The sequence below is a fragment of the Montipora foliosa genome, chromosome 8, assembly GCF_036669935.1.
Source record: "Montipora foliosa isolate CH-2021 chromosome 8, ASM3666993v2, whole genome shotgun sequence".
NCBI lineage: Eukaryota > Metazoa > Cnidaria > Anthozoa > Scleractinia > Acroporidae > Montipora > Montipora foliosa.
In genome coordinates, this window is record NC_090876.1 from 2,931,993 (window position 1) to 2,956,992 (window position 25,000).

A 25,000-nucleotide genomic window follows, 5' to 3' on the forward strand; every position below is an offset into this window, starting at 1 on the left:
AACTGTCATTGAAATCCAAAAAGAAAATTGTGGGTAACCATGCCTTTTTTGGATGATAATTACCGGTAATGAACAATATTTTAAAAGTTTTAAAATACAAAGCAATGTATGGCACTCTTTTCCAAATTGAAGCTTAATTATCTCTAAAAAATGTGTAGTTAGCCCCAATTTTCTTTTTGGATACCAAGAGTACTTGCTAAGTTCTGCTTTCTCAGCATTGTTTTGAACCACACAAAAAATATCCCTGCATTAAGCACAACCCATAGAAAATCCAAGTATCTCAAGATGCAAAGAATGTATGCGCAATAACAATATTAGGCACCATCCTTAATGACCCATAAAAGTTTGTACATGTATACTGTTCTGTATCAAAGAGCAATAAATTCCACCCAGGTAATAATCTACCATGTTTTCCTTAAAGCTCCCTGGTGGTACATGTAGTTTACAATTTTGTTGATGAATGATTATTAAACAATATTGTGAAATTATAAAAATATTATACTTAATTAAATATCCTTACTTTTTCTTTTTTTGCGGAACATTCTCCAAGAGTTTCTTCTCAATCAATTCAATTGTTACTTTATCCTCAAGGTCTACTTCAAGTTTCACAGCCTGTAAAATAAGGTTTTCAATTGAAATCATTGCTAAATTCCGAACATTTTTCAGTTTCTGTTTATGCAAGCTCACTGCACATTTTATTCAGTAATATATATAGTTTAGCAGATCATATTATTCTTGCCTTACATTCTTTAATTAGCACAGGTCAACTTTTACAGTAAAAAAAGAACTTGCTCAGCTGTGAATTCATGCTCTTTCACTGAGTGATGTTTAACATGAGACCATTAATTTTCACGATCGCCTGAGCCCCAGACAGCTGGATCTATAGAGTCTACGAAAACCATTGATCTGTGGAATGGGCTCGAATTACTGAGTCACTGCCCGCCCACTTTCGCTAGTAAATAGTTCAAAATCTTGAGAGGTGTTAATTTGTGTTCGATGCTACTTTTCAGGCCAGGGAACCTTTCTTGCACTCAAAGTAGTGAACAAGAACAATTTTTTCAATTTCCCCTCGGGACTCATGATGTGAAAACATATCTTTCCATTGTTGTGGTTGTTCCGATATACCCCTTGAAAACGAAAGCTGGCTACTGCTCACAAGGTGGGAAAGGAATTTCATCAAAATGTTTAACTGAAGTGGCTGAGGCAGTCACTCAGTAATTCAGGCCCATTCCACAGATCGGTGGCTTTCAAAGTACTTTTTCTGCAACTTACGGGCTTGACATAAATTTTTTGGAAGATTTTTAGTTAGTAACCTATAACGTACCATACTTTTAACTCTTTCCTGCCAAGAATGATACTTATAGATTTTACTTGGTGAGAAATGCCAGCCCATTTTACTGACCTCAATGGGGGCCACTTAAGGAGTGCATGCGTTAACAACAACTAGGTCCCTTTTTGTGCGAGTGTGATACTTCTAGATTTTACTCTGTCTAATGCCAGACAATTAATTTTTACTCATCAGTGGGGCTCAACTCGGGCATGATAGGGTTAATTTAACTGGAAATTGGCAAAAAAAGGTTACATATTATTTTAGCCGCATATTAATAAAAGATTCTTGTAAAACAATTTGACAGTTTTAATTCATTTCTCCTCACTTTGCTGTCCACATCTCCGATTTCCACTCCTCCTTCATGATGAAATAAAATGACATCACAGTCTCGCTGGGCATAAATGCATAGGTAAAACTCTTCATTCTAAAATGAATGTAAAGAACATGTTTTACTTATCAAATTACACGTACCTAGTTTATGGTTTCAGGAATGCAAAATTTGGTTCATAAAATCAGTGTAGATCTATTCCAAACTACTTAGTAATATTATTGAAAGGCCATACATTGTATTTAAGAACTTATAGCAGTTTCAAACAACATTACATTGTACCTGTTGATGTTGTATGAATGGTTCAATGATAAATCTCTTCAACTGTCCAGTTGCAGCTCCAACCTATCCATAAAAATAAATAATTTAACCAGTGACATAAACCAGTTGAGACTATAATCATCACACACCAACCCCTCCCCACCAAAAATATTATGCAATACCAACCCATCCCTCTACAGACAAAGACTAAGGAGAAACATTGACTCACAAAAAAAAATTACCTTCATATCCTTTCTGATTCTCTCAGTGATCCATTCTTTAGCTTGATCCCCATTTACATTCACTTGAATCAATCCAAGCTTTCCTCGCCGCTTGATCAGCTGATCTGGCTTTACTACAAGTTTCTTGGTAAAGTATAAAAGGTGTTTATTGCTAAAACAGTTGCTTACCATTACATGAAACATTTTCAACAAAGGGACCAGATGGCATAGCTGATTTTACACGTAAATATTCCAATCTTTAAGTTTTTTTTCAAAGGGGTTGCAACGTTTTGTACAGTGGATATTTTTATTAATTTAACCAGCACTCAGTCAAGCGTCCACTGACTTACAGGGTGTACGTGACCTAATAAAATCTCATTAACTTAATCCATTGACTCCTAGGAGGGAGACTTAACAGATTTTACTCTGTCTAACGACAGACAATTAATTACTTGTCTGCTGGGGCGTCTTAGGCGGCGGGTCTAATTTGCAGGTCGCAGGTTGCAGGTCGCGGGTTGCAGGTCATTGTTCCACCAATACAGAAAGTATCCTAAACATTCTTAAAAGCTAACCTTAGTAATTAGGCCTAAACAAAAGTTTTTAGGCCTAAGGTTAGCTTTTATGAATGTTTAGGATACTTCCTGTATTAGTGAAACAATGACCTGCAACCCGCGACCTGCAACCTGCGACCTGCAAATTGGACCCGCCGCGTCTTAGGATGCCTGAGGGGTGAATGGGTTCAAATGGAGAGGATGAATTCACGCGGCATAAGCCATTTTTAGGTAAGTATAATTTGCAAAAGTTAAAATCAAGGTTGGGAGGGAAATGGAAAGAAAATAATTATTAGTAGTATATAATTATTAAAACAGTGGATGGTGTTAAAGGCATACTCTGATTGGCTACTCAAACTCCAAATATCCTTTGCTATTCACCTCCAAGCAACTTGTGAGGGATTTGAGCCCGAAAATGTTGAAATCGTTGCATGAAAAAAAGACTTAAAATTGTGTTTTCGTGCTATGTTATCTCACTGTTCTAGTATATACTAAAATAACCATCACCTCAGTGTCGGTGGCTAGAGGTGGATATTTACCTTGCTGCGAATATCCACCACTAGCTACCTCCACTTTGGTGAATGGTTGTTAAATAAATTCTGAATTAATTCACTGAAATGACGACAACACTGAAATACACAACGAAATTAGACAAATCTGCAGCACAAAAAACAAAGAGAAAAAATTAATAAAAAAGACAAGCTTTAACCAAGATCTCTAACATGCACATTTAAGAAATACATGCATTTACATGTATATAAAAATGAAAAATAAGACAAGAGCGTGAAGTAAATTAGCTTTGCTATCAGATTTAGGAACAGGTGGTTTTCATGTTGTCATCGCTAACATGTTGGTGGAAGAAAACAAAAGATCTCTCATCAAGCTCCTTTCATTTGACCACCAGCAGTTGTAGATAATAAAATTATCGTTATCTGTGTTTATTTAATATTTATTTATATACATTATTTATACAGAAATTCCAGTTCAGCATGGCTGGTTTAAATGGAGATCTGTGTGCCTCTAGAGATTGGTTACAAACCACCTATATGAATCAGAGTGTCGTCTTCAAAGTAGTCATCCGCATAGATCTAACAGACATTTTAACAACAAAGACAACTCTTGACAACGAAAATCTTAGTAAATTCTTTTTATTTGTAAATTAAGGGTCATGCCCAGGCTAACCTTATATGTGTACACAGCCCAAAAAGCCAAACATTTTTTGAGAACCAAGCAAAATTTGAGACGAACATGTGATTCTAAAAACCCTTTTTTTCACTTTGAAAGGGAAGCCTTTCACTGCAATATAAAATTAAGTGTAGAGAAGTCCAACTTCAAAATTTCAAATTTTTTAAAACAGGCCTATACTGAATACGGTAGTTCTTGATTATTATGGATGTTTGACTTCTTAGATTTAAACTTAGGCATGAACATGAGTTCAACCCAATGATGGTAAAAGGACAACAGATATTCCTTAATTATTGTTTGATCAGCCTTTTGCATGTACTTCTTGTTGTTAAAATACATGTAGTTACACACTCAACCCAGTGCTTCTTTTTTGTTATGTTGGTCCTTGCTGCTACAATTCTGTTCACAAAATTTACTTCCATCAAAAAATGGAAAACTTCAAGCAAGGAAATCAGTGGTCATGTTGTGGTTCAAATAGTTTCCTGGTTTAATTTTTTTTCAGCCTGCTTAGCAAGTATTTCCATGGGGTTTCACAGAGGAAAAGGACCAAGGTGCGGGCTTTCAATGTTTTGACCAAGCAAAAAATGGGTCGAGAGCAGAAAATGAAGAGAAGGAGGACAGGAGAGAAGGGAAAGAAACACTTGCCCGCAAACCCCAATAAACATGAGGATCTAATTGGTGCACAGCCTTATGAGATGTTGATAGCTGTTGTCAATTTTTTGTCTAAAGCCGTGTTCACACTCAACGTTACATATGATCAACAGAAGTCACATCTGCGAAAATTGAAATACAATAGGGAGACAAAATGGCACCGTTTCGCGTGGCTGCCACAATCATCATCACCATGCTTGAGGCAAGATAGCTTCACTCCAAAAAGCGATTAGAAGTTTCATCTGCTCATACCACCATGTGTTTGCCATTCTGTTCAATTACGCACTGTAATTACTTCAAACAACCCCCTTGAGGTTGTTTGAAGTAATTATAATCCAGTTATAATCAGGGACTGTAATTAGTTGATGTGAGCCCATTTCATATTTAATTTGATTATAATTCAATCACAATGGAGACCTAATGTGAACACGGCTTAAGATGGTAATTAAAATTAAAGGCAAAATGATTTGCCTTTGCACAAAAGGCTGTCAAACGCTTTACTCATTCAATGCCTCAAATGACCACTTTAATGGACTTTTATTATTTGATCTTATTTGCCTATTTCTTTGAATAAACTATGCAGTATTGTTACTCACATCCCAACCTACTGAATTAAAATATGAAACAAATCCAATTTTCCAACCTTGCCACAATATCTTTGATTTTTACCGAACAAGAACTCTTAAATAGTCCGACATCTCGCAAGAAACTTGATTTTTCAGGCCTTTCTCCACTTCTAGCATCAGATCAAGAAGTCCACGGATGGTACCAATTGGACGTTCCTTGCCAGTCTCGATCCGCGAGTATAATTACCTCCATAACATTCTTTCCTTTCAGATGGCCTGAACAAATTTTCTGTCGATTGCCGATACTCTCACATACGTTCAGCAATATCATATTTTTCAGTTTGGAAATGGGCTCTGCATACTCTGCACTTATCGCTTGGTTTGTCCCGCTTTTACAACATTTACTTAGAGATCGGTAGTTTCACGGCAAACACACAAGCAGTGCCATGTTTGTTTTTCAAATTAGCAATATACTAAATTTTACTTTCCTTGACAAGTTCTTCTTTATTGGTCTTTTTTTCTGAGACATTCTAGACTGGTGTGTGCTCAAGTGTGAAATTGTGAAAAGACATAATTTATTCAGAATGCTGTAGTTTGGGGGCAAGCGTTTCCTTCCCTCCTCTCCCCGCTCCCCCCTTTCTTCATTTTTTGCTCGGTCAAAACATAGGAAAGAACCCCACGGAAGCTCTTGCTACAAAGGCTAAATTTTTTTAAAACCAGTTCAGTTTTGGTTTTCCTTTGTTTCAGATTGTGATCATGTTTTAGTTTAGTTTAGTTTACCAGTTTCAGCACTTGGCCTCCTTCAATTTGACTATTGTCTATTTTTGCTGTTTTTGTGGTCTCATCGATCAGTAGTCCATTCAGAAGATATGCCAAGCTGACCACATTGCTGAAGGAAAGGCCAGCCACAACACTGGGAACTACATGCCCCATGATTGCATTAGACAAAGCAAATCAAAATTGAACTGGTTTGAAGAATTTCAAACCAAAGAAAATTTTGAGCCACAAAAGTTACAAGTATTATAAACCAACTTAGCCCATTAAAAAATTATTTTTCTCTCTTTCTTTCCATTGAATTTCAATGTCACCAAGAATCATTGTGGTTTTCCCAAGACAACCGACTTATGCTGAGATCTAATAAGTTAACAGGTTGAAAATTTATGGGTATTCATAAAAGGCTGATGATATAAAGGCAAAACTTTAACATGATTTAGCAGGTCCAGTTAACTCAACGTAAGAAATTACTGACGTTCAAATATTAAAAGATCAATAATATATAATTATTTCATAATGTGTGCTTCTTTTAAATGCGGAAGGAAATTAGTCAGGCATTTAAACTCAGGTGATCGCGTTGACTTTCAATATTAATGTTTACGTTTGAATTTAAAAATCCAAATATGAATTTCAAATAAACGTTGAAAATATCGTTTTAGACACGACGATTGCACGTGCATCAATTTATTTTGTGAATTAAATTTCCCAATCGTGCCACTTCCCAATCAAGCTTAAAAAATCAAAGTTCCTCTCGACGTTTAGAAACAAGCTGCTAAACACCAATGGAAGCGCTTATTTGCCCAAACAGATCTAAGCTTACCTCCGTTGAAATCCACGGATTTCTCCTCAATACATCGTCCCAGTTGAAATCACTTACAACAACTGCAAACTTATTTTTAACGTAATTGATATTTGGCAGCCATTTTGTGAGTAAAGATTTTCCGTCAGCTTCGAAGATCGCCTTCGCCGACATATTTAAACCACGAACCGTGTGAATCGAGGAGAGAACGCTCTAAGCCTCCTGTTCAACGGACGATATGAGAAAATCAACGATTTCACAAGAATATTTCAACTTGCTACACTGTGCGACAAAAAAATTGAATGATAAACAATGCGCAGACATAAAGCCTCCTTTCCATGAGGGATGGCGTGACAATGACCTGACAGCCACGTGGAAATGAAAACTGTTTGACGTGGCGAAAGCGTGCATACTCAAGAGAATACAAAAGTGACCACGCTTTTTAATCCCTAATTTATTTTAAGCAATTGTTTAAAAAATTAAGATGGATCTTTCGTAACTATGTTTGTGTTTTTGCAAATGCACTTAATTTTGTTTGCTTAACGGATGGTGTCATATGAGAAAAAATCTCACGTGCTGAAAATGAAAAATAGGTGCATGAGGCATGTGACTGAACTTCAAACAAGACTCGTTTGCCGTTCCCTGAAGGCCAGCAGGGGTGCACATTCATCATTTGGTTTATTTCATTAACTTGCCAGTCAAGCTGGCAGAGCGCCACGACAGCTTGCGCCAATTACTGTGGACCCTTTTTTCACCCTCCCAACCCTGATACGCAACAGAAGACAGACCACAAGACCGGGAACTACGTGCCCTACTCTTAGCGACAGGTGTGTGGGTTCTTTTACGTCCCACAGGATTATTAACATTGAAGGGTTGTGAGACGGGACCTCCGGCTTATCGTCCTTATCCGAGAAGACTTGAAAGTCTAACCATTTTCAGATGTAGTTACAAAGGCAGCACTTTCTCCTCAGTTATTTAAAGACCATGAGTGCTGGTCCGGCCGGAATTGAACTCGCGACCTCCCGCGTGACAGGCGTGACGGTTTCTATGTGGACGTCTCCTGAGGGGCTCCCCGTCTGTCGTTAAACAGAGTATTAAGTCTGTAAGTGCTGCTCTGTGGACGTATAAAGGATAAAGGCTTTCCTTAATTGCCAACGAGGAAGTCGAGCGAAGACGCGAGGCTTGCGAGGCGGCTGGCTTAATGCCGCGCGAAGTATTGCAGCAAGCAGAAAAATTCTCGGGGCCCGGTTGTTCAAAAGCCGATTATCGCTAATCCCAGATTAAAAATTAACCAAGGAGTTTATTACTCCACTACTAAAAGCTGTTCAGCGTTGATATTTGGCAAAACTTTACGTTAGAAGAAGTCAATCTTGAAAAACAAAAATAAGCAAAACAACCTTTCACCAAAAAGTTGAAAACATGAAACAAAAGTTTACGCTAATCCTGGATTAAGCTAATCGGCTTTCGAACAACCGGCCCTGTAATGTAAGGCTACGTAGTGTAATGTAAGATTCCTGGAGATTTTAGACCAATGAAAGCGCGTGTTTTGATGTGTGATGTCATTAGACAAACTTGCATGACGCGTCCGACTATTGATGATCTTGTGCTCGGAGATCAGTGCAAAACACATTTTTCCCATTTCCCTGATCATTGTGTTGTGTACAGTTGCTTTGAGTGTTCTTTAATATTTTTTTTCGAACCATCGCGTTCTATATTGAGTGAACGAGCTCAAAACTAAACCGGCGTACGTGTTCTTATCGGCCGCTGTTGTCAATTTCGGATTTCGGCCCGCGAGTAGAGCACTTTGTTTTTACTGGGTTGCCAGTATGGCAAACTCAGTCGGAATCTGTCTTTAATTTCGTCGTTTTTTATTTTTCGTGTTTTTTTTTTCCGTGTTGGTAAAAGTCTTGCCTGTCACTCCCCTGCTAAGTGGTGTCTTTGTGCATAGAGCCTTTTGCGCGTATTTCTTAGGATCAAGAGGGGAGTGGGAAATGCGTAGATTTCTCTGGTAGACACAGTAGAACGATTAACTTAACCGGCAATGGCGTCGAAAGTCATGTAACGCGAAAGGCGTTTTAGTGGATCTTTGAACAAAATTTACTCTTATGAAGCTCAATAATGGCAAGCGAATTGGATACTGAACAAGACAGGCGGTCGAATGTTAAAAGCGACGAGTAATGGACTTCGACAACAATCTGTCGCCCGTCGAGCCGTATTCAAAGTGAGCTGTCTCCCTAAAATTTTGCCAAGTGTGGTGTTTTGTACAACACTGAAACCAAATGAACAGTTCTCTGGTAAGTCAGTATGGGTTCAACAAAGACAGAGAAGGAATCCATATAGTGGATCTGTTATCTCAGTTGTCTCTCTATTTGTATTTACCTGTTCTCAACTCTGCACAGTCTTCCGGTATAACAATTGGAAATTTCACTAATAAGTCATTGACGTGAATGCCGTTTTAGTGGATCTTTAAACAAAATATACCCTCATGGAGCTCAAGAATGGATCGTCAATTGGATGAGCAAGACAGCGCTAAAAAAATATATGGATTTTAAGCGACGAGTAATGGTCTTCGACAACAATTTCATTTTTCGCCTTTGGATATCAAGTGAGCTTTGTTTCTAATATTTTACTAGCTTGGTATTATATAAAACACGGAAATCAAATAGCAATTTTTTTATGGATTTAACAAATTAACATTGAGGGAATCGAACGCCTACAAGAATGCATCACAGTGTTTACTCAAGTCGCATCTTAGTTATGTGACAATTTACATTTACCGGTATTTTGTACTCAACTGAGTCAACTCTGCAAAGGTGTAAAATATTTGGAAATGTGACAGTGAAGAATTAGTTGAATGAAAGTTGTTGTCGCTTTTGTGCTTCATTATGTACGGTCAAGGTTCCGAGTCGAAAAGGGTTTGATGTGAACTGTCAAAAATGTATTTAATTGCATCTCTTGTTTGCACGCACGCAATTGAAATAGGAAGGTTTTTTTGCCTCTAATAGTAAATATATTGTTTAATTCGATTAATTTTTCGCTGGAAAAGGATTTTCCCGAGAAATTTCCAGCCTTTGTGAACTTTAATATCATATTGTGTAATTTTCGAGCTTAACAAATTTGCATACGTGTGTTGAAATGTGATACGGGAGCATTTTTGTGTCATAGTGTAACGAAAATAAACAGGTCTGTTGGGAGCTTGCTTGAGTTTCAACAAAATGACCCCCAAAATCGGCAAAAAAACGTGACACTGATGAATAATAAAGTAGCTGCTATCCCCAAAACGATGGAATTACCTGGCGATAAATAACCTCGTCTTGGAGAGTAAAGTTTTGACTGTTAACCTGAAGAGTTGGGCGATTGTGATCTTTGTGTTGAATTCGCACATTTCTCGTCAAACTTTATAACACTTGAAAGAACAAGAAAACTAACAAAAACAAAAACACGGTATCGGTGTCAAATGATGATTTGACACAGATGCTTCACTGTTTCGCGAGTAAACACGCCGCGGTAACTTCATCACGGCGCCCGCTGAATCCGATGTCACTTTCGATTTTGCGCTTTTACTTGTGCAGCCAAAAGTACAATAGCAAAAATCTCCCAAAATGTTTGTCGCTGATCGTAACTTTTTATATTCGGGGTTAAAAATTAAAGTTCATGTCATAAATGTTGTTGCTGATGGCAAAGTATTTTATTATCGATCGACCTTCCAGAAAACTTCCTTCTGCTCTTCCCAAAAACTTTGTATCGCAATTTATTTACTTTTGCATTAATATTTGTTTCGCATAAAGCAAGCTAACAAAATCAGTTCTTTGCTTGGTCCGCATTTGTTAGCGTTAAAATAGAATTTTCGGTCCAATGCTTTTGTTTTGCGGGGTATATTGTTTTGGTCTCCCATCAAGATACTAACTCCGCCGAAGAGAGTTAACTTCAGCGAACTTTAGTATAACAAAGCTGTCAGATGCTCAGAGGGCACGCTTAAACTTGTGGTGAAAAGAATTTGTGAGGGAACTTGAAAATTATCAACATGTCAGCCCAGAAGCCAATGTTTCTCGCTTCTCTTTTATTTGTTATTCTTCAGAGACTGGAATGCTGTATTTGAATACCACACAATTCAGTGCCTTCTGATTTTCTGTAACACGTACCACAGGCAACCCAGTGTATGCTTCACGGAAGCATCTCGTTCGTTTTCTAACCATTGAGTCGTAAACAATTTAATTTAATTTTCAAAGAAAATGTGTTGTCTGCAAAGTACAAAATTAAACAATCAATTTGACTTGTAATTCATGGCTGCATCTTGCAAAACTTAAACATTCTACAAGTGAAACAACTTTCATGTGCGAGAGAGTTTGACTGGCCCGTCACATGCTCCACGCTGAAAAGTCTGAAAACGCTTTGGCGATTTTTTACATGGCACTGATTTTATTCAACTTAATTATTGTATATTCCTGTTAAAATTACGGGCGTTCAAAAATTACAGCAGTACTTTCCATATTTAAATTTGCAAAACACGTTGACACCTACATTGTCGTTGGAGATACAAAGTGTGCAATTTCTATTATTGTATTAAGTTGAGTTGCAGTACTTTCGAATAAAAAAATTACAACTACTGTTGGGTGTTTTGGAACTCTGATACAAATCTGTAAACTATGTATTATATTGAATGTTTCGTTGGCACTTAGCGATAGCTACTACTAGTTGATAATCGGTAGATTTGCTGGAACTGATGACGTCGAAAATCGAAATGGGAAATCTGAGCTTTGCCAAGCACCAAAGCCTGAAATTGTCGAAATTACATTTCATTTTTAAGAAAATTACGACATTTTTTAATTTATAAGATATGTTTCGATGTTACGAACATCATCGTGAGTTACAGAATATTTGACAAACCGTTAGGACTATATAACAACTAGGCGAAACATGCATAATTAATTATGATTAAGTGACAAAAATAGATTACATATTTGAGTGAGATACAAGGTGTTTGAAAGTATATAAAGCTATAATATAAAGCCTAAAGCCACTTAAGCTTTATCCTGTAACTGACTATGATGTTCGTAACATCGAAAAATGTAAATTTAAAAATGTCGTAATCTTCTTAAAAATCACATTTCATTTCAGATAAAATGATTAGCGCCAGAACTTGGTAAACTTGGTTAAGACATATACTGACTCCTCTTCAAATCTTCTCTTCACAAAGAATGGACTTTTTTGCCATCTTTTCCTTGTGATCAGACAGCAGCGGTGTCCGCGGATCATTATTTAGCTGCAGTAGCTTATACCGCAGTAGCTATCCAGTCTGTGAACAATTCAGCGACCTTACAGGAAGATCTATGAAAGCTTGAAAGATGGTCCGCAGAAAAATGGCAGATGGAGCTGAACACTGAGAAAAGCAAAATCCTGCGTGTAACCAGAAAACGTACCCCAGTGATCTTTGATTACAGTCTCTAAGGAAAATTAAGGAGGAAAAGGAATAGAATGGCCAAGATGTACATGTTTCATAATGGTCTTGCTGATAGATATGCACCAGTATCTCGTTCCAAGAATTCCAAGTGCGCACAAGTCGTTACATCTACATAATTCGGCATATATAGTTGCTTCGTCTTCAACAAACTACCACAAATTCTCATTCTTTTCAAGATCTATAAAAGAATGGAACAGCCTGCCGCAAGGCATGGTTGAGTTGCCACCCTTGGCCTCTTGGTCCGATTGGCTAATCAGTTTTAAAACCAAGAAATGTCTTTTTTCTCATGTTTTATGGAAATTCCCTTGTTTTATGGAAATCCTGATCACTTGGAAGAATCATCTTTATAGATGGAGCCTAGTAATGGCGGAAGAAGAAGAAGAAGAAGAATAAGAAGAAGAAGAAGTAATCGCACAGAAATAAACAAAAATTAAACTAGGACAAAGTGCTGAGTTATTGTTTTTTGCTCAGTTTTGCTGATTCAGGGCTTATGATGAAAAAGAGTTTAAATCTGGGCTGCATGGTCTCAAACACTGTTGCCTTGTCGGATTTTATTTCGAGCCACTTTTCAGTTACGTTAGGGATAACAATCATTGACAATTTTTTGGGTGTCAATTGAAATTGCGACCATGATTATGTCGAGGATAAGACCTGAGACCGGAGAAGTGAAAAAAGGCCACAAAGGAAGAATGCTCAAAACAAGGGGTGCCTGGTTAATTGATGAGTCAAAAACTGTTTTTACATATGCAGTCGAATATCCCTTGGATGCTTACAGGTTTTCAAAATTTTAAATACAGGTTCTTCATCAGTCACTACCAATTAAGTCTGTTTCAAGTCTCCTTAAACAGTTTGGGGGCGTGAGTTGCCTAATTTCTTCTCCACCACCCCGACAGAAATAAAGCAGTGTACACAAAAATTCCCTATGTGGATCAACTGATTTTTCTCACCATTTACTAAATTAACACCTCGGTCACATTCGCGCTAGAACCTTGCTTGCTTGGCCAATATTTGTTTACCTAGCACATTCATAGCTCGTCACAGGTGTGACCGACCAAACATGCGCCGCGATGCTTCTTTGCTTAAAAAAGAGGAGGAGTTGCTTAAAACTTCACAGCTCAGCTCAGCTCAGCTCATCTCAGCTCAAGAGCACTCTGCAGTGCTCTTGAACTGTGCTAGGTAAACAATTCACGAAAGCTGACCAATAAGGAAGAGGGTGGTAATTTGACAGCTTTATCTCTCGTAATCAAGTTTTGATTAAAGGTGCAGTTGTCTTACGGACGTGTGAATCATATTTGTACTCGAATATGTTCAGGACGCCTTCGCCAGATGACGCTTCCAGGCCATCGCCCATTCCGAACAAGCAAAGCAAGCTACCAATTCTTAACTTATCCATCGCCGGTTAATTGCGCCACCTTCTACGCCTCCACGAAAATTCGTCGAAGGTTTTGCTCAAAACATTTCTTGTAATCCTGCTCAGGCAACTGTTCCAGGAACAGTTGTACGGTTAGACGAAAGAGCTTCGCCTTTCTCATCAGCAGAAACGATTGAAACTAGTCAAAAAAAAGTTCATCCATTTGCAACGAATGCGCGACTCGAACCGAAGTCTTTTAAGCGCGAAAGTGACCGCGGAAAAGACTCCTGGTGTGTTGCGCAATTTTGCAGAGATAAATATTTGCATATTTCTTGTCGTTTTATGTCAATCAATTTCATTAGTTCCCAGTCCGTACAGTTGTATTTTTAAATTTAAATTTATCTGTAACTGAATAATAATCACTTTTGATGATGTATGTTGTAACATACGAAACGTTAAGTTTAAGTTCAAGCAAATGTTTGTAACCGCTGTTTGCGTTTTATTTTTACCTAAAAGATGGTTTTGGTTGAGAAACGCAAGGAGAGTTTGTACACCTCGTTACTGAAACAAAGAAAATTTAAACGTTCTATGGTTACTGAAAAACTTGTTAGCTTTTGTTAATTTATGATTATCATAATTAGCTTTATTCCTACATGTAACTTATAGTTTTTCTTCTTCCGAGTAGTCTTCTTGGCTTTTAACACTGCCTTCCATATCCAAATGAAAACATCTCGAGCTCTCAGCTTAAAAACATGGGGATTTAAGAGATTTCTGTTTAATGGCTTGTACATTTTTAACGATGTCTCGAATGAATATTTCGACATTTTAAAAAATCCCCTTTCCCGTTCTCTCTTCTTTTATTTTCAAGGATATGGCCTCTGTAACACACATATCGTTATGCCGCGCCGGCTAAAGAAATGTGAAAGCGCGCAGACTCAAACTGATTAATTTGACCATGGCTGTAGCTTTTCGAAAACGAGTTTGAATGTTGCAACTCACGAAGGCAGTAAGTTTTTTGTGAAAACGTGTTCTAGTATGTAATTACTGAATTAAAGGACAACATCATTGAACTGGTAAGAAATTCACTTAACCTACTTTCATGCCTGATGAGTTTGCCACTTGAGGGACACTTCTTTTCAAAAGTCATATTTGCTTCTTGTTCCATTTTATTCAGGATCTACCTTGGTAGTTGATTATTGCACTGAAAAAATACAACGGGAAAAAAAGAATCAATTCCTTGTCAGACTACTTTCGTTCGGCAGATAAAGGTTTTCTTGCAACTGAAACCTGTTTTCCAAATTAGTGCAAAGCACCTGCCACGAAGAAGTAATGTTTGAACAAGACACTATGTGACGCCCTTCTGTTTAATTTCTCCTTTATCTCCAGAACACGCACTCCTGAAAATAAGCGACCGAAACAAAATGTAAGAAAATATGCTTAAAATCTTCTCAATGGGTAAAAATGAAACGAAATAAATCCACAAATGACGACAAGCTTCTTAATTTTAAAGAAGTAAAACCACTGTTGTATATCTTATTAACGCAAGTGTGTTCTTTTTCCAAAGCATTATTCTTCTACAAATATCAGAAGATTATATAGATGTGAAACTCTTTTTTTTACACTGTTTAATGAACATAGGAAAGGAAACAGGGAATTTTGGATCATTCTTTGTTTGACAACAGAGAAATTTACCAGAAAATTGACCTTACACGGTGTTATCAGTACACAAATACACAATGCTTAGCGAGAACCAATCAGAACACGTGTCAACTTGAACATGTGCAAAACACATTTATCTTTCTCTAAGCGCATATAAGCATCTTTGAATTTTTAAAAGAGATTACGTTCTTTAACGGTGTGTTCGTGATCGCTATGCCAGTAAAGCGGGGCCTTGTAGCTCCACAAAATATCTTTATTCAAACAATCATAAAGAAATTCGATGGTTCACGTGAGTGATTTCAGTTTTAGCAGTGAAACAATTGATTCTTAGTGTCTTGTTCTCAACTTTAACACAAACATGCAATTTGTGGTTGATTTGTGCAGCGGATCGTAACTTCGTCTTGGGGAATGCTCAAGTTGCTGATCTTCCTATAATTTACTGCAACGATGGATTTTGTGAGTTAACGGGTTACAGCAGAGCAGAATTGGTCCAGAAACATTGCAGCTGTGACTTTCTGTGTGGCGAAAACACAGATATTTTTGCCGCCAGACAAGTGAAATCCGCCCTCCAAGGACACCAGGAAAAACACGTGGAAATCCTCTACTACAGGAAAGATGGTAAGGTCACACGGTACGAGGAAACTTAACATTAGGAAAAAACGTATTTTTAAGACAGAGTTACCTCTCACGACACAAAAGAAAAGGCCATAGAGCAGTATCTAGACAGAAATTACTGCGCGCGCGGAAAGAAAAATTCCGTCATAATTTGCCTTTTGTGCTCTTGATTGCGGGTTGCGAAGAACAGACCGGTGTACAGTTATTATGCAACATTGCTTTGAATTGTGTTCAGAGCAATAAATATTTCATTTGTCGGCATCAATGTGATGTTAGCGCGGGTATAATGAAAACATTAGATTTTTATTTGTTGCGCCGTTGTATCTAGGTTGGCGGTATAAATGATGACTGGAGTATATCCAATAGTCAAAAAATATGAATTTTCTTCTGCGAAACAGTCGCCCTCTTTCGTGTTAAAACCGTTCAAAATTCTACTCTTTTAATGGTAATTGCAGTAAATGATAAAGTTTTCATGAAATTAACTTAGCAAGCCAAAACTATACATTATCTTCAAACAAATGATTGGAACGGTAGCAAGTTTGATAAGACCTCGACCGCAGTGTTTTTTCCTCGTTGAATTTACACATAGGAACTAATAAGCCTAAAAATACTGGTTTTGCCGCCTTTCATAATTTTGAGCTTAGTTTTCTGACAGGTTTTTTCATTATAAACTTCCCAGCTGAGTGCATTAAGCCTTACTTTCACGAGTAACTTGTGTGCTATTTTAATATAACTCTGCTGTGTGGTTATCTGATATTTCGATACACACAATAGAGTGATCATACTTCGTGACATTTTTTTTCTTTCAGTTATTTTTTTGGTTAACCTAAGTTGACATAAACCAAATTTGACATAATATGACCGAACAAACACGGAATATTGTGTGTGAACAAACTCTATGATAAGCTTACTATCATATTCCAGTTTTTTTCATAATAGCGAGGTAAAATATAATCTCGATGTAATTTGTAAGTTTTACGAAATCGGTAACATGTACCAAAATGAGGATATCCCTCCTTTTAAGCGGACTGGTTTAAATAAATGTCACAATGCCCCCATTTTAAGAAATTTGTTTCTCCAATGTCAACATTGCGTGGATCTTGAGTGACCAAGGTCAAGGAAACGAAGCTCTAAAACACTACGTACGACTCCACTATACATTTAATACTAACGGACAAAGGTTGGATTTGAGATTAAACATTGTTTTAGGCCTAATTAGGCCTAAAAAGGTATTGCTCCTAATCTCAGTCTTAATCTGAATCCTAATCTTAATTTCAATCCATTAGGAGCAATAGTGATATTTACTCTCAAATCCAACATTTGTTGGTTAGTATTCAGTGTATGGTGGGGTCATACATGGTGATTTAGTGTTCTGTTTCGGTGTTTCGCTGTTTCATGGTTTAGTAATCCACGGTCTTGGTGTATGTATAAGTAGTGTAAAGTACTAAGTCTTTGATCAAGCCAAAAACAGCACTATAAAAACAGTCCCCCCCCCCCCCCCCCAGCCGTTCCCTCTCCACGGCCCCTGGTACAAGTGTGATTTAGCCTAATTTGAATACTCAATTCTCTGTCTGGCTCACTGTTAATCATCCCCCATGTAGAATAATTATTTGAGGTTTAAAACAGTACTGCATGGGTGTCTTTAACATGTTCTACTTATTGTCCAAATTTTGCTTCCATACCTTCCTCTTTAGTGCTGCTGTGGACTTGTATGGGATAATGAGCAATAGATAGAAACAGAGTGTGATAAGGAAACACCCAATTTTGTCTTTAGTTACAAGAGGAATTTACCTCTAAATAGTGAAAATATGGGGGTATACTTTACTATTTCCTCCCTCTTTTAACTGTTTGACGCCTGAACCAGCCTGAACCGGCCATACCTAGTATTTTACTCTGTCTAACGTGAGACGATTTTACTCATCAATGGGGAACCCCCCTGGAGGAGTGAATGGGTTAAAAATATTTTGGCAACCCTGCATTCTTATTGGTATAAGCAATGGGATATGAAGCAGCGGTAATGTACAGAAATAGTCAACAGGAGCAAAAAGGCATCAGAGGAAGTCCTGAAAGTTAAGCAATGCCACCTCGAGAAAGAGGGCACAGTTTTCCCAATGCAGACCAATAAAGGCTTCAAAAAGCTTGGGTGAACGACATTTTAATTTTTTCTAAAAGTTATGATATGCTTTCCGAAAACTTGAACAGTTTAGGGCTGTAATTTAGGAAACATTTAACTGAACAATTTGTAGAAAGTAGACAACAGTTGTAAAGCAGAAAGAGGCTTCATTGAGACATTTTTATTAACATAATAATAGAGGTAAGTAGTTTTACAGTACATAACAAAATTGAAATGTACATGTAACTTGGTGTGTGCAGGCCACATGAGAAATTTCTTCAGAGTACAGGATTTATTGAATACTGCGTGCTCACTCTCCAAGAAAACTTGCTTGATCCCAATGAGATAGGTGTTCCACCTTTGCATTAAAATCCAATTAACATAGTAAGTATATGTCTGCTGACTTTGCTCTGGGTTCTTAATTAATTTAAACTACTATTACACTTTTGTATTTTTGCTGTTTCAGGAAGTGCTTTTTTGTGTTCTGTTCTTATTGCTCCTGTCAAAAATGAAGAAGGGAGCGCTGTTATGTACATTGTCAATCATGAGGATGTTACATGGTCACCAAACAGAGATGATGTTGCCTTACAAGGTATGACCACCTTTGTTCTGTTCAATGATATTGCTTTAATCCTAGGTCTGGTTATATTAACTCTGTGTGTGACTGCTCAAATTTAACTTCTTCATAGTGATTTAATTAATAATCATGATGATCAGGCTGCAAAACGTGGTTATGAATGATGAATAGATGATGATGATAAGGTAGTCTTGGTGATTGTAGCAATATTGATGAACTTATTGCAAAGACTTACAAATTGAGTTAGGTCCACATTGGAGGTTTTGTAATAATATTACAACTTTGATCCAATAATAAATTATGTGGCAGGCTTATCTTTTTCCATTTGTAGGACTTAAGGTTGGTTTACATGTACAATGCAAGCATAGGCACAAGCAACATACACAGACGCAGTAGCCTTTTGATAATTGGTAGCTTTCATTAGAACAGAAGACACTAGTAATTAACAACAAGTTAATACTCCTGCGTATGCTGCTTTTGCTTATCCTTGTGTCGTATGTGTAAACCAGCATTAAATTAGTTTGATTTGATCCTTGAATGCAACTGCAAACAGTTTTTTCCCTTCTTGACTTTTCTCTATTTCATGTGCCCCATTCAGGATGCTGGATTTGCACCTAAAAGATAAAATTAATAGAAAATCTCACTCTGTGATATGATTAAGACATGAGAAGTACCTATGAAGGCATAGGAATTTCCTGGGCACCGCCATCTTGAATAATTGTGACGTGTTATGGTTGCTCTTTTGTATTTGCAGAAAGAGCTTTTGTTTTAAAACAATAGGGCAACCATGACACGTCACAATTATTCAAGATGGTGGCGCCTAGGAAATTTGGAAACCAAAACAACCATTTTTAACATTTATTTATTTGGAATACAAGCACTCCCATTGGAAAACGTTCGAACAATTTTGATTGTGAGCATTATGTTAACTATTTTAAAGATAAATTCCTGTTTTAGTAGATGTACCCTTTAAGTTGATTCCCATTTACTATCATTTTTGCAAGCAAGTGGATCAGCAGAAATAGTTACTCAAAGATTACTATTTCAGTGTTTATGAGTCACATGCATCCTTCAATGACTTTTTTGTCATTTTTCCGAAACTAAATTTGAGTGGATGTCACTCTCAAATGTTTCTATGACAATAGTCCCATTCCCTTGGCGACAGTCAAATTCATTATGGAACATTTGATTGCCATTTGCCAAAATAGACCTCTTTACATTTGTTTGCTTAGTTACCTAGCCTTTAAATGAAAGTGAGGCTGGTGTTGACCTTGTTATGATACAGACCTCCCTCCATTTCTTATGTTAATGGTGGTGTTGTCGTGTTAATTAGTAAGAATTTATATAAGAAAAGCAGTGAGGTTTATATCAAAACAAGATCAACTCCAGCCTCACTTTCATTCTTAGGCCAGGTAACTGAGCACACAACTGTAAAATCATAGTTAATAGAGGAGAATGGTTAGGAAACCCGACAACTTTCTTTGTTGTAGGTTTTTGTTCACTTTTCTGGCCTTGACCGTGCACAAAACACAATGGTTGTTTACTCGGTACTGAAGAACTAACCAATAGAAACGTGTTGGTTACGTAATTCATGCATAGTGTATGAGCGCAAAACAAAAGATTGTGCACGGTAGTGGACTTTCCAACCTAAATCTTGGCTGCTTTGTTTGCTCCTTTGATGTTTGCCGAGCTTCCTAACCATTCTCCTCTATTAACTATGGTAAAATGGACCATTATGTTTCAGAGAATGAAAGAAAGTCGTTGAGGGTCGTGTGTGACTGGTAACTGCTGTAGGTACCAGTACTTGTACTCAACTGAATAGCATTTCTTGGATTAGGATAAGTTTTGTGTAAAAAAAAAGACACTTCTTTTACGGTGGTTATTTTCTCTGGGTGGCAGTTTTCCTATGCATGGGGAAATTATTTTGTTTCAGTTTTTTTTGTGAATTTTGGCTTATCAAAGCCAAGAAAGTACTACTTAACATCACTTTAATCAGGAAAAACCTATTTCGCATCTACTTTCAACACACTTATTTACATGTGTCAAAACTACGTTGATTCGAAATAGGTTTATCCTGATTAAAGTTTTCTTATGTTGTTATACAATTTTTAAAAAATTCTTATTTCCTACTCATCTGCTAATTTTGTTTCTTTTCTATCAGTTACTGTCAATAATCCTTTTAAAGTTAAGATATTGTTTAACTTAGTTTTTGGTTAGGATCAGTAAGGAATTTTCTTTATGTTAATTAACTGTGACCAGAATTGGTCATTTGGAAGTCTGCCTGCCAGAGCAGAAACTACCTGTAGCCTAACTACTTGTTTAATCTTGATTTAATTCTGAAATTAGTTTTGAATGAGCAATCATTTCATTATTGATGCAGTATTTAACAAAACGATTTTTGACGGGGTACAGACCTTGTGTTCCATTCTTATTGCAATCGCAAAGGTCAACCAGGTTTGCATTGGGTTCAGACTTAACATAAGTGACATGACAACATGTATCGAGTTAAATTACTTCATCCTCATTATATAGGTGTGTTCATTACTTGTGATGCACTGACATCGTACAGCACTTAACATGACAATAACAATAAAGATGATAAAAGTAATGGCAAATGGCATGTAAATAAAGGTATTCAACAAAATACTGAGAAATTTCAGGGTGACGAAAATCTTGGAAAGTGGAGAGCTTTTGATCTTTAAAAAGCCCATTTCGTATGCTTATTCCTTTTAAAGAGGGAAACTTCTAACCATTTCATAAAAAAAAAACCCCTTATTTTTCCAGGGTCCAGAAACAAAAGGGGGCCAAATCTGAAATTTGGTCTCATTCAACCTAGAACCTGGGCTCTTTCTCTTCTTCTCCCTTGTTGCACTTAACTAAAAGTAAAGTAAAGTCAATTTATTTAACGTCGGTAGTTCCTTCAGTTACGAAACTTGTATCCATGGAAGCCGACGGTGCGCCTTTAACCCCCCTCCCTCTGTCAGTGCTCGGTGCAGAGTAGAGAACCAACAAACTCAACCCACATATGGCGTAGAATCCGGGAATCGATCCTGGGCCACATTGATGGAAGACGAGTGCTCTCACCACTGCGCCAGCCCTGCTCCCCTAACTACAGAAACACCCAACTACAAAAACACAATGGTTGCTAAGGAAGCTTTTTAGTCAAGAGCTCTACAAAAAGGTTGCATGGATGGTTCTTTGAAGTAACTTCTTCAATGGAAATCTGACATCACATCAATCAGAAGGCGCATGCGCAACTATTCCCCGTCCTCTGCCGTGCGTTTCAGTGAAAAACATGTAAAAACTCTCAGGAAACGAAAGAAAGAGGCGGTTTTTTCACCGGATGGGAACCGTACGATCTTTTTTTTATTTACTGTAGCATGGAATTTCTATTTGGACAAAAAAATGAAACCGATATTTGGAAAAGTGTACCAAAGGAAGGCCTGAATGACGTCATAATTTCTTTAAGAAATAACTTTTAAAAAAATCCATGATACAGATTTTGTTTAACTGTTCTGGTACTGTTTCGTTAAAAATTTGTGAAAAACATGGTGAACTCGCTGAGTTTTTAGGCAGTCTCCGTTTTGGTCACGTGATGTACCAAATATGGTTGTAAGTTGAACCAGACAAAGAGGAAAAAAAGGTAACTGTAGAGCTAAAGGGACTATAAAAATGATTATTTGAAGGGGTCCACAACATTTTGGTAGTTAAGAGCCACCCCCTTAATTAATTGAAGCCTTATGGGTGAACTGAGGGCATATTGAATATCATGGTAATAACACCGCTTTGTTTAGTTTAATGTGTGCATGCAGCTGTTGCCTTAAAGATTTCCATACAATTTAATGTCGGAAGCCCCCAGTAGGGTATACCTTTTACGCTTCAATTACGCTTCCAACCCCGGCTGTTGTAATTCATCTTCGTGAAGTTTGTTCTGGTGAACGACAACATCGAGGCTTTTGTGGTTGGTCTGAGTAGTTTGCCTCTGACTTAACGGTAAGATCGCTCATTTTTTTCCCTGGGGCTGAAATGTTATTCAAGGACGTTGGAAAGCCGCCGTTAACGATATTAAGACCTCAGACAATAGCTCGCAAAAGTTGTATTTTATATTCTAGGGAATACTTTGCCAAACCTCATTTTCGTTTTAATCAAATGACATTAAACCTCGATTGATGCGATGTCGCTTTTGATCTTACATGATTTAATAGGTGGCATATTTAAAAGTGACGATGGTTTTCATGGCAGTCAAGTATTCTTTAATTTTAGAAATCACATTACGTTTCTGATGTAAAGAGAACTGCCAAAAATGAATAGTGGATTTTTCCAGTGAATTATTGAATTGGAAAAGACTTAGACGGAAATGGCTGTAGGCAGAGTGCAAGTTCAAGTTTTGTGCTTTAAGATGTTGCGAAGCTTCGACACTGAGATTGTATTGATTTTCTTAACAAATTGAGCGATCGTTCGCTTTCAAATGGTCTAACAAAAGTCATCCAGAACGACGTACGTTGTGCTTTGAAAAACGATTGCAAGCCGGACAATCGTGAACAATCCAACCAGCCGAGATAACGAAATGTTTGAAGAGATTGAAACTTCACATCGAATATTCGAATATCCCTTCCTCAACAAAATGGGCAATCGAGAAACAATTTAGATAACTTAAAGCTGAGGACCATGATAGATCAAGTTATTTTGTGCCACTCGCGCTGATTTTAACCCTGAACGAGTGAGATCTTCATGTTGCTCTTTAGATGAAATCCAAAACTGCCATTTGACCAAAACAGGAAAATCCATTGAATTACTCTGTTCAAGTTGGCTAGACTTTTTGAGTCTGTTGATGCAATCCGAACGTGATACCTCGTGATTCTTTCTTTCTTTTTTTTCCTGTGATGCTGCTTAGTATACTATACTATACTTGTACTGTTAAAGGTGATATTATAACCTTTGAGTTTGTGGATGAAATCCTGAAATGTGACCATTCAAATGAAACCTAGTACTGAGTAATACTTTCCTTTGGTGCTATTTATCTCGCTGTTCAAGTTGGCTCTATTTTTCACTCTGTGGATGAAATCCTAAAGTGTGATCATTTTAGTGACTGTTGTTTCTGAGTCGTACTTTCTTGTGGTGCTGTTTATTCCGAGCGTCGATATGCCTGATTTTAGTTATCAGCGGTTACATTGCACAACAGTTGACAATTCTCACGATCTGTGAAAGCGCAAAAGATTATGGTTTAATATTCTAATTTACATCGCCAGTAGATCGTGTACGTGCCAAACCTGCAAGAATTATTTTCGCACTTTTCCACAAATTGTACCATATTAATCTGTCTGTGTGGCCCGGTAAACATCTCAAACGATGGTGGGTGAAACTCGTAATCGTTTTATTTTTCATCGGTAATACTACTGTTTTTGTGCGCAAAACCAATTTAATGAATTTTCGCGAACGCATTGTTGGGTCATCCTCGGTGAAAAAACCTGTAAAACTCACCGGTGACGCAAAGCAAACGAAAAGGGAAAAATACTTGAAAGAGGGCCTAATTCTGACAAAATAAAGACAAATTTCCACGCGTTCTCATGGCCCATGGCCCGCACTGAGGATAACCCAGTTTTCAAAAGCGCTACACTTCTCGTTGGTTTCATTTGGTGCAGGTGCATGTAGTTTTTCCTTTGTTTCCGCTGTTAGCAAACGTGCTTACTTTTTGTCATTTATCTCCTGTTTTCGGAAGAAAAAGGCGTTAGCTCCAAAAGTAACCAATTGCTGTTTCAAACAATTATAGTAATGTCTATAGCTCCTGCATTTCCATTGCTTTTACTTCCGAAACAAGCAGCGATAGATGCGTTCTCGAGCACCAAATTCACATCGCTGGGAGTCACAGGTTTTGTTATGTTTTTACCATTTATCCGCAATTAGATTATTTTACAGGAAAAATGGCCTTAGCAATAGTACCGCGAGAAGTTTAACAGATTAGAAATATTCTATATTCATTGCTTATAGCGATTTTCAACTGTTAGTCATGAAGGCCCCAGCTGTTCAAAGGGTGTATAGCGCGAGCCATTGGATAAATCGCTAAACTCGATTGGTTTTGCTATTAATATATAACCTGTTTATCCGCTGGATAGTGATTTATCCACCTTTTGAACAACCACAGCCGAGGCTAGGTTGACGGCAACTTTTCTTTGCTTGTCATTTACGCCTGACTCAGAACTGTGTTTGTCAAAGAGTGCCACAAACGTTGGCTTACAGCCAGTTTTATTTCGGCGCTGTATATGATTGCCTTGTCTTTATCTTTGTTGAATCTTGCTTTACAAATTTTGTCGCTAAGCGGTGTGTGCATAGACAACGAAAACCACTTAACAAAGCACTTTCGGGCATAATCCTCCCAAAGTGTGGCAGTGTGTGTGTTTTCATAGTTTTCTCTCGTTTGAATTTTGCAGGGAAGTGTTTCCAGTTTCCATTGCAAGTAAACAGGGTCCCTGCCTTTCTTCAGCGAAAGTGGAAATCAGATAGTGAAGCAGATGTACCGGATGAAGACGAAGAGAGTGTTAAAAGCAGCCGGGATCCAGA

The 25,000-nt window shown here is 37.5% G+C and overlaps 2 protein-coding genes across 2 annotated transcripts in view; one reads left to right on the forward strand and one right to left on the reverse strand.

Moving 5' to 3' along the window:
- The window catches only part of LOC138012631 (ATP-citrate synthase-like), a 33,049-nt gene extending 26,057 nt beyond the window's left edge, over nucleotides 1-6,992 (reverse strand). Inside the window, exons 1-5 of the mRNA XM_068859456.1 lie at nucleotides 6,688-6,992; nucleotides 2,162-2,284; nucleotides 1,941-2,003; nucleotides 1,656-1,754; nucleotides 521-612 (exon numbers count right to left, since the gene is read on the reverse strand). Of these exons, the coding sequence (XP_068715557.1) occupies nucleotides 521-612; nucleotides 1,656-1,754; nucleotides 1,941-2,003; nucleotides 2,162-2,284; nucleotides 6,688-6,840 (530 nt within the window). The 5' untranslated portion in view covers nucleotides 6,841-6,992. The remainder of the gene's footprint in view (nucleotides 1-520; nucleotides 613-1,655; nucleotides 1,755-1,940; nucleotides 2,004-2,161; nucleotides 2,285-6,687) is intronic.
- Nucleotides 6,993-15,295: 8,303 nt separating this feature from the next.
- Nucleotides 15,296-25,000, forward strand: part of LOC137967533 (potassium voltage-gated channel subfamily H member 6-like) — a 21,036-nt gene continuing 11,331 nt past the window's right edge. The window contains exons 1-4 of the mRNA XM_068814039.1: nucleotides 15,296-15,426; nucleotides 15,522-15,755; nucleotides 18,332-18,457; nucleotides 24,871-25,000. The exon at nucleotides 24,871-25,000 is cut by the window's right edge and continues 478 nt beyond it. Coding sequence (XP_068670140.1) covers nucleotides 15,351-15,426; nucleotides 15,522-15,755; nucleotides 18,332-18,457; nucleotides 24,871-25,000 — 566 coding nt within the window. The 5' untranslated portion in view covers nucleotides 15,296-15,350. The remainder of the gene's footprint in view (nucleotides 15,427-15,521; nucleotides 15,756-18,331; nucleotides 18,458-24,870) is intronic.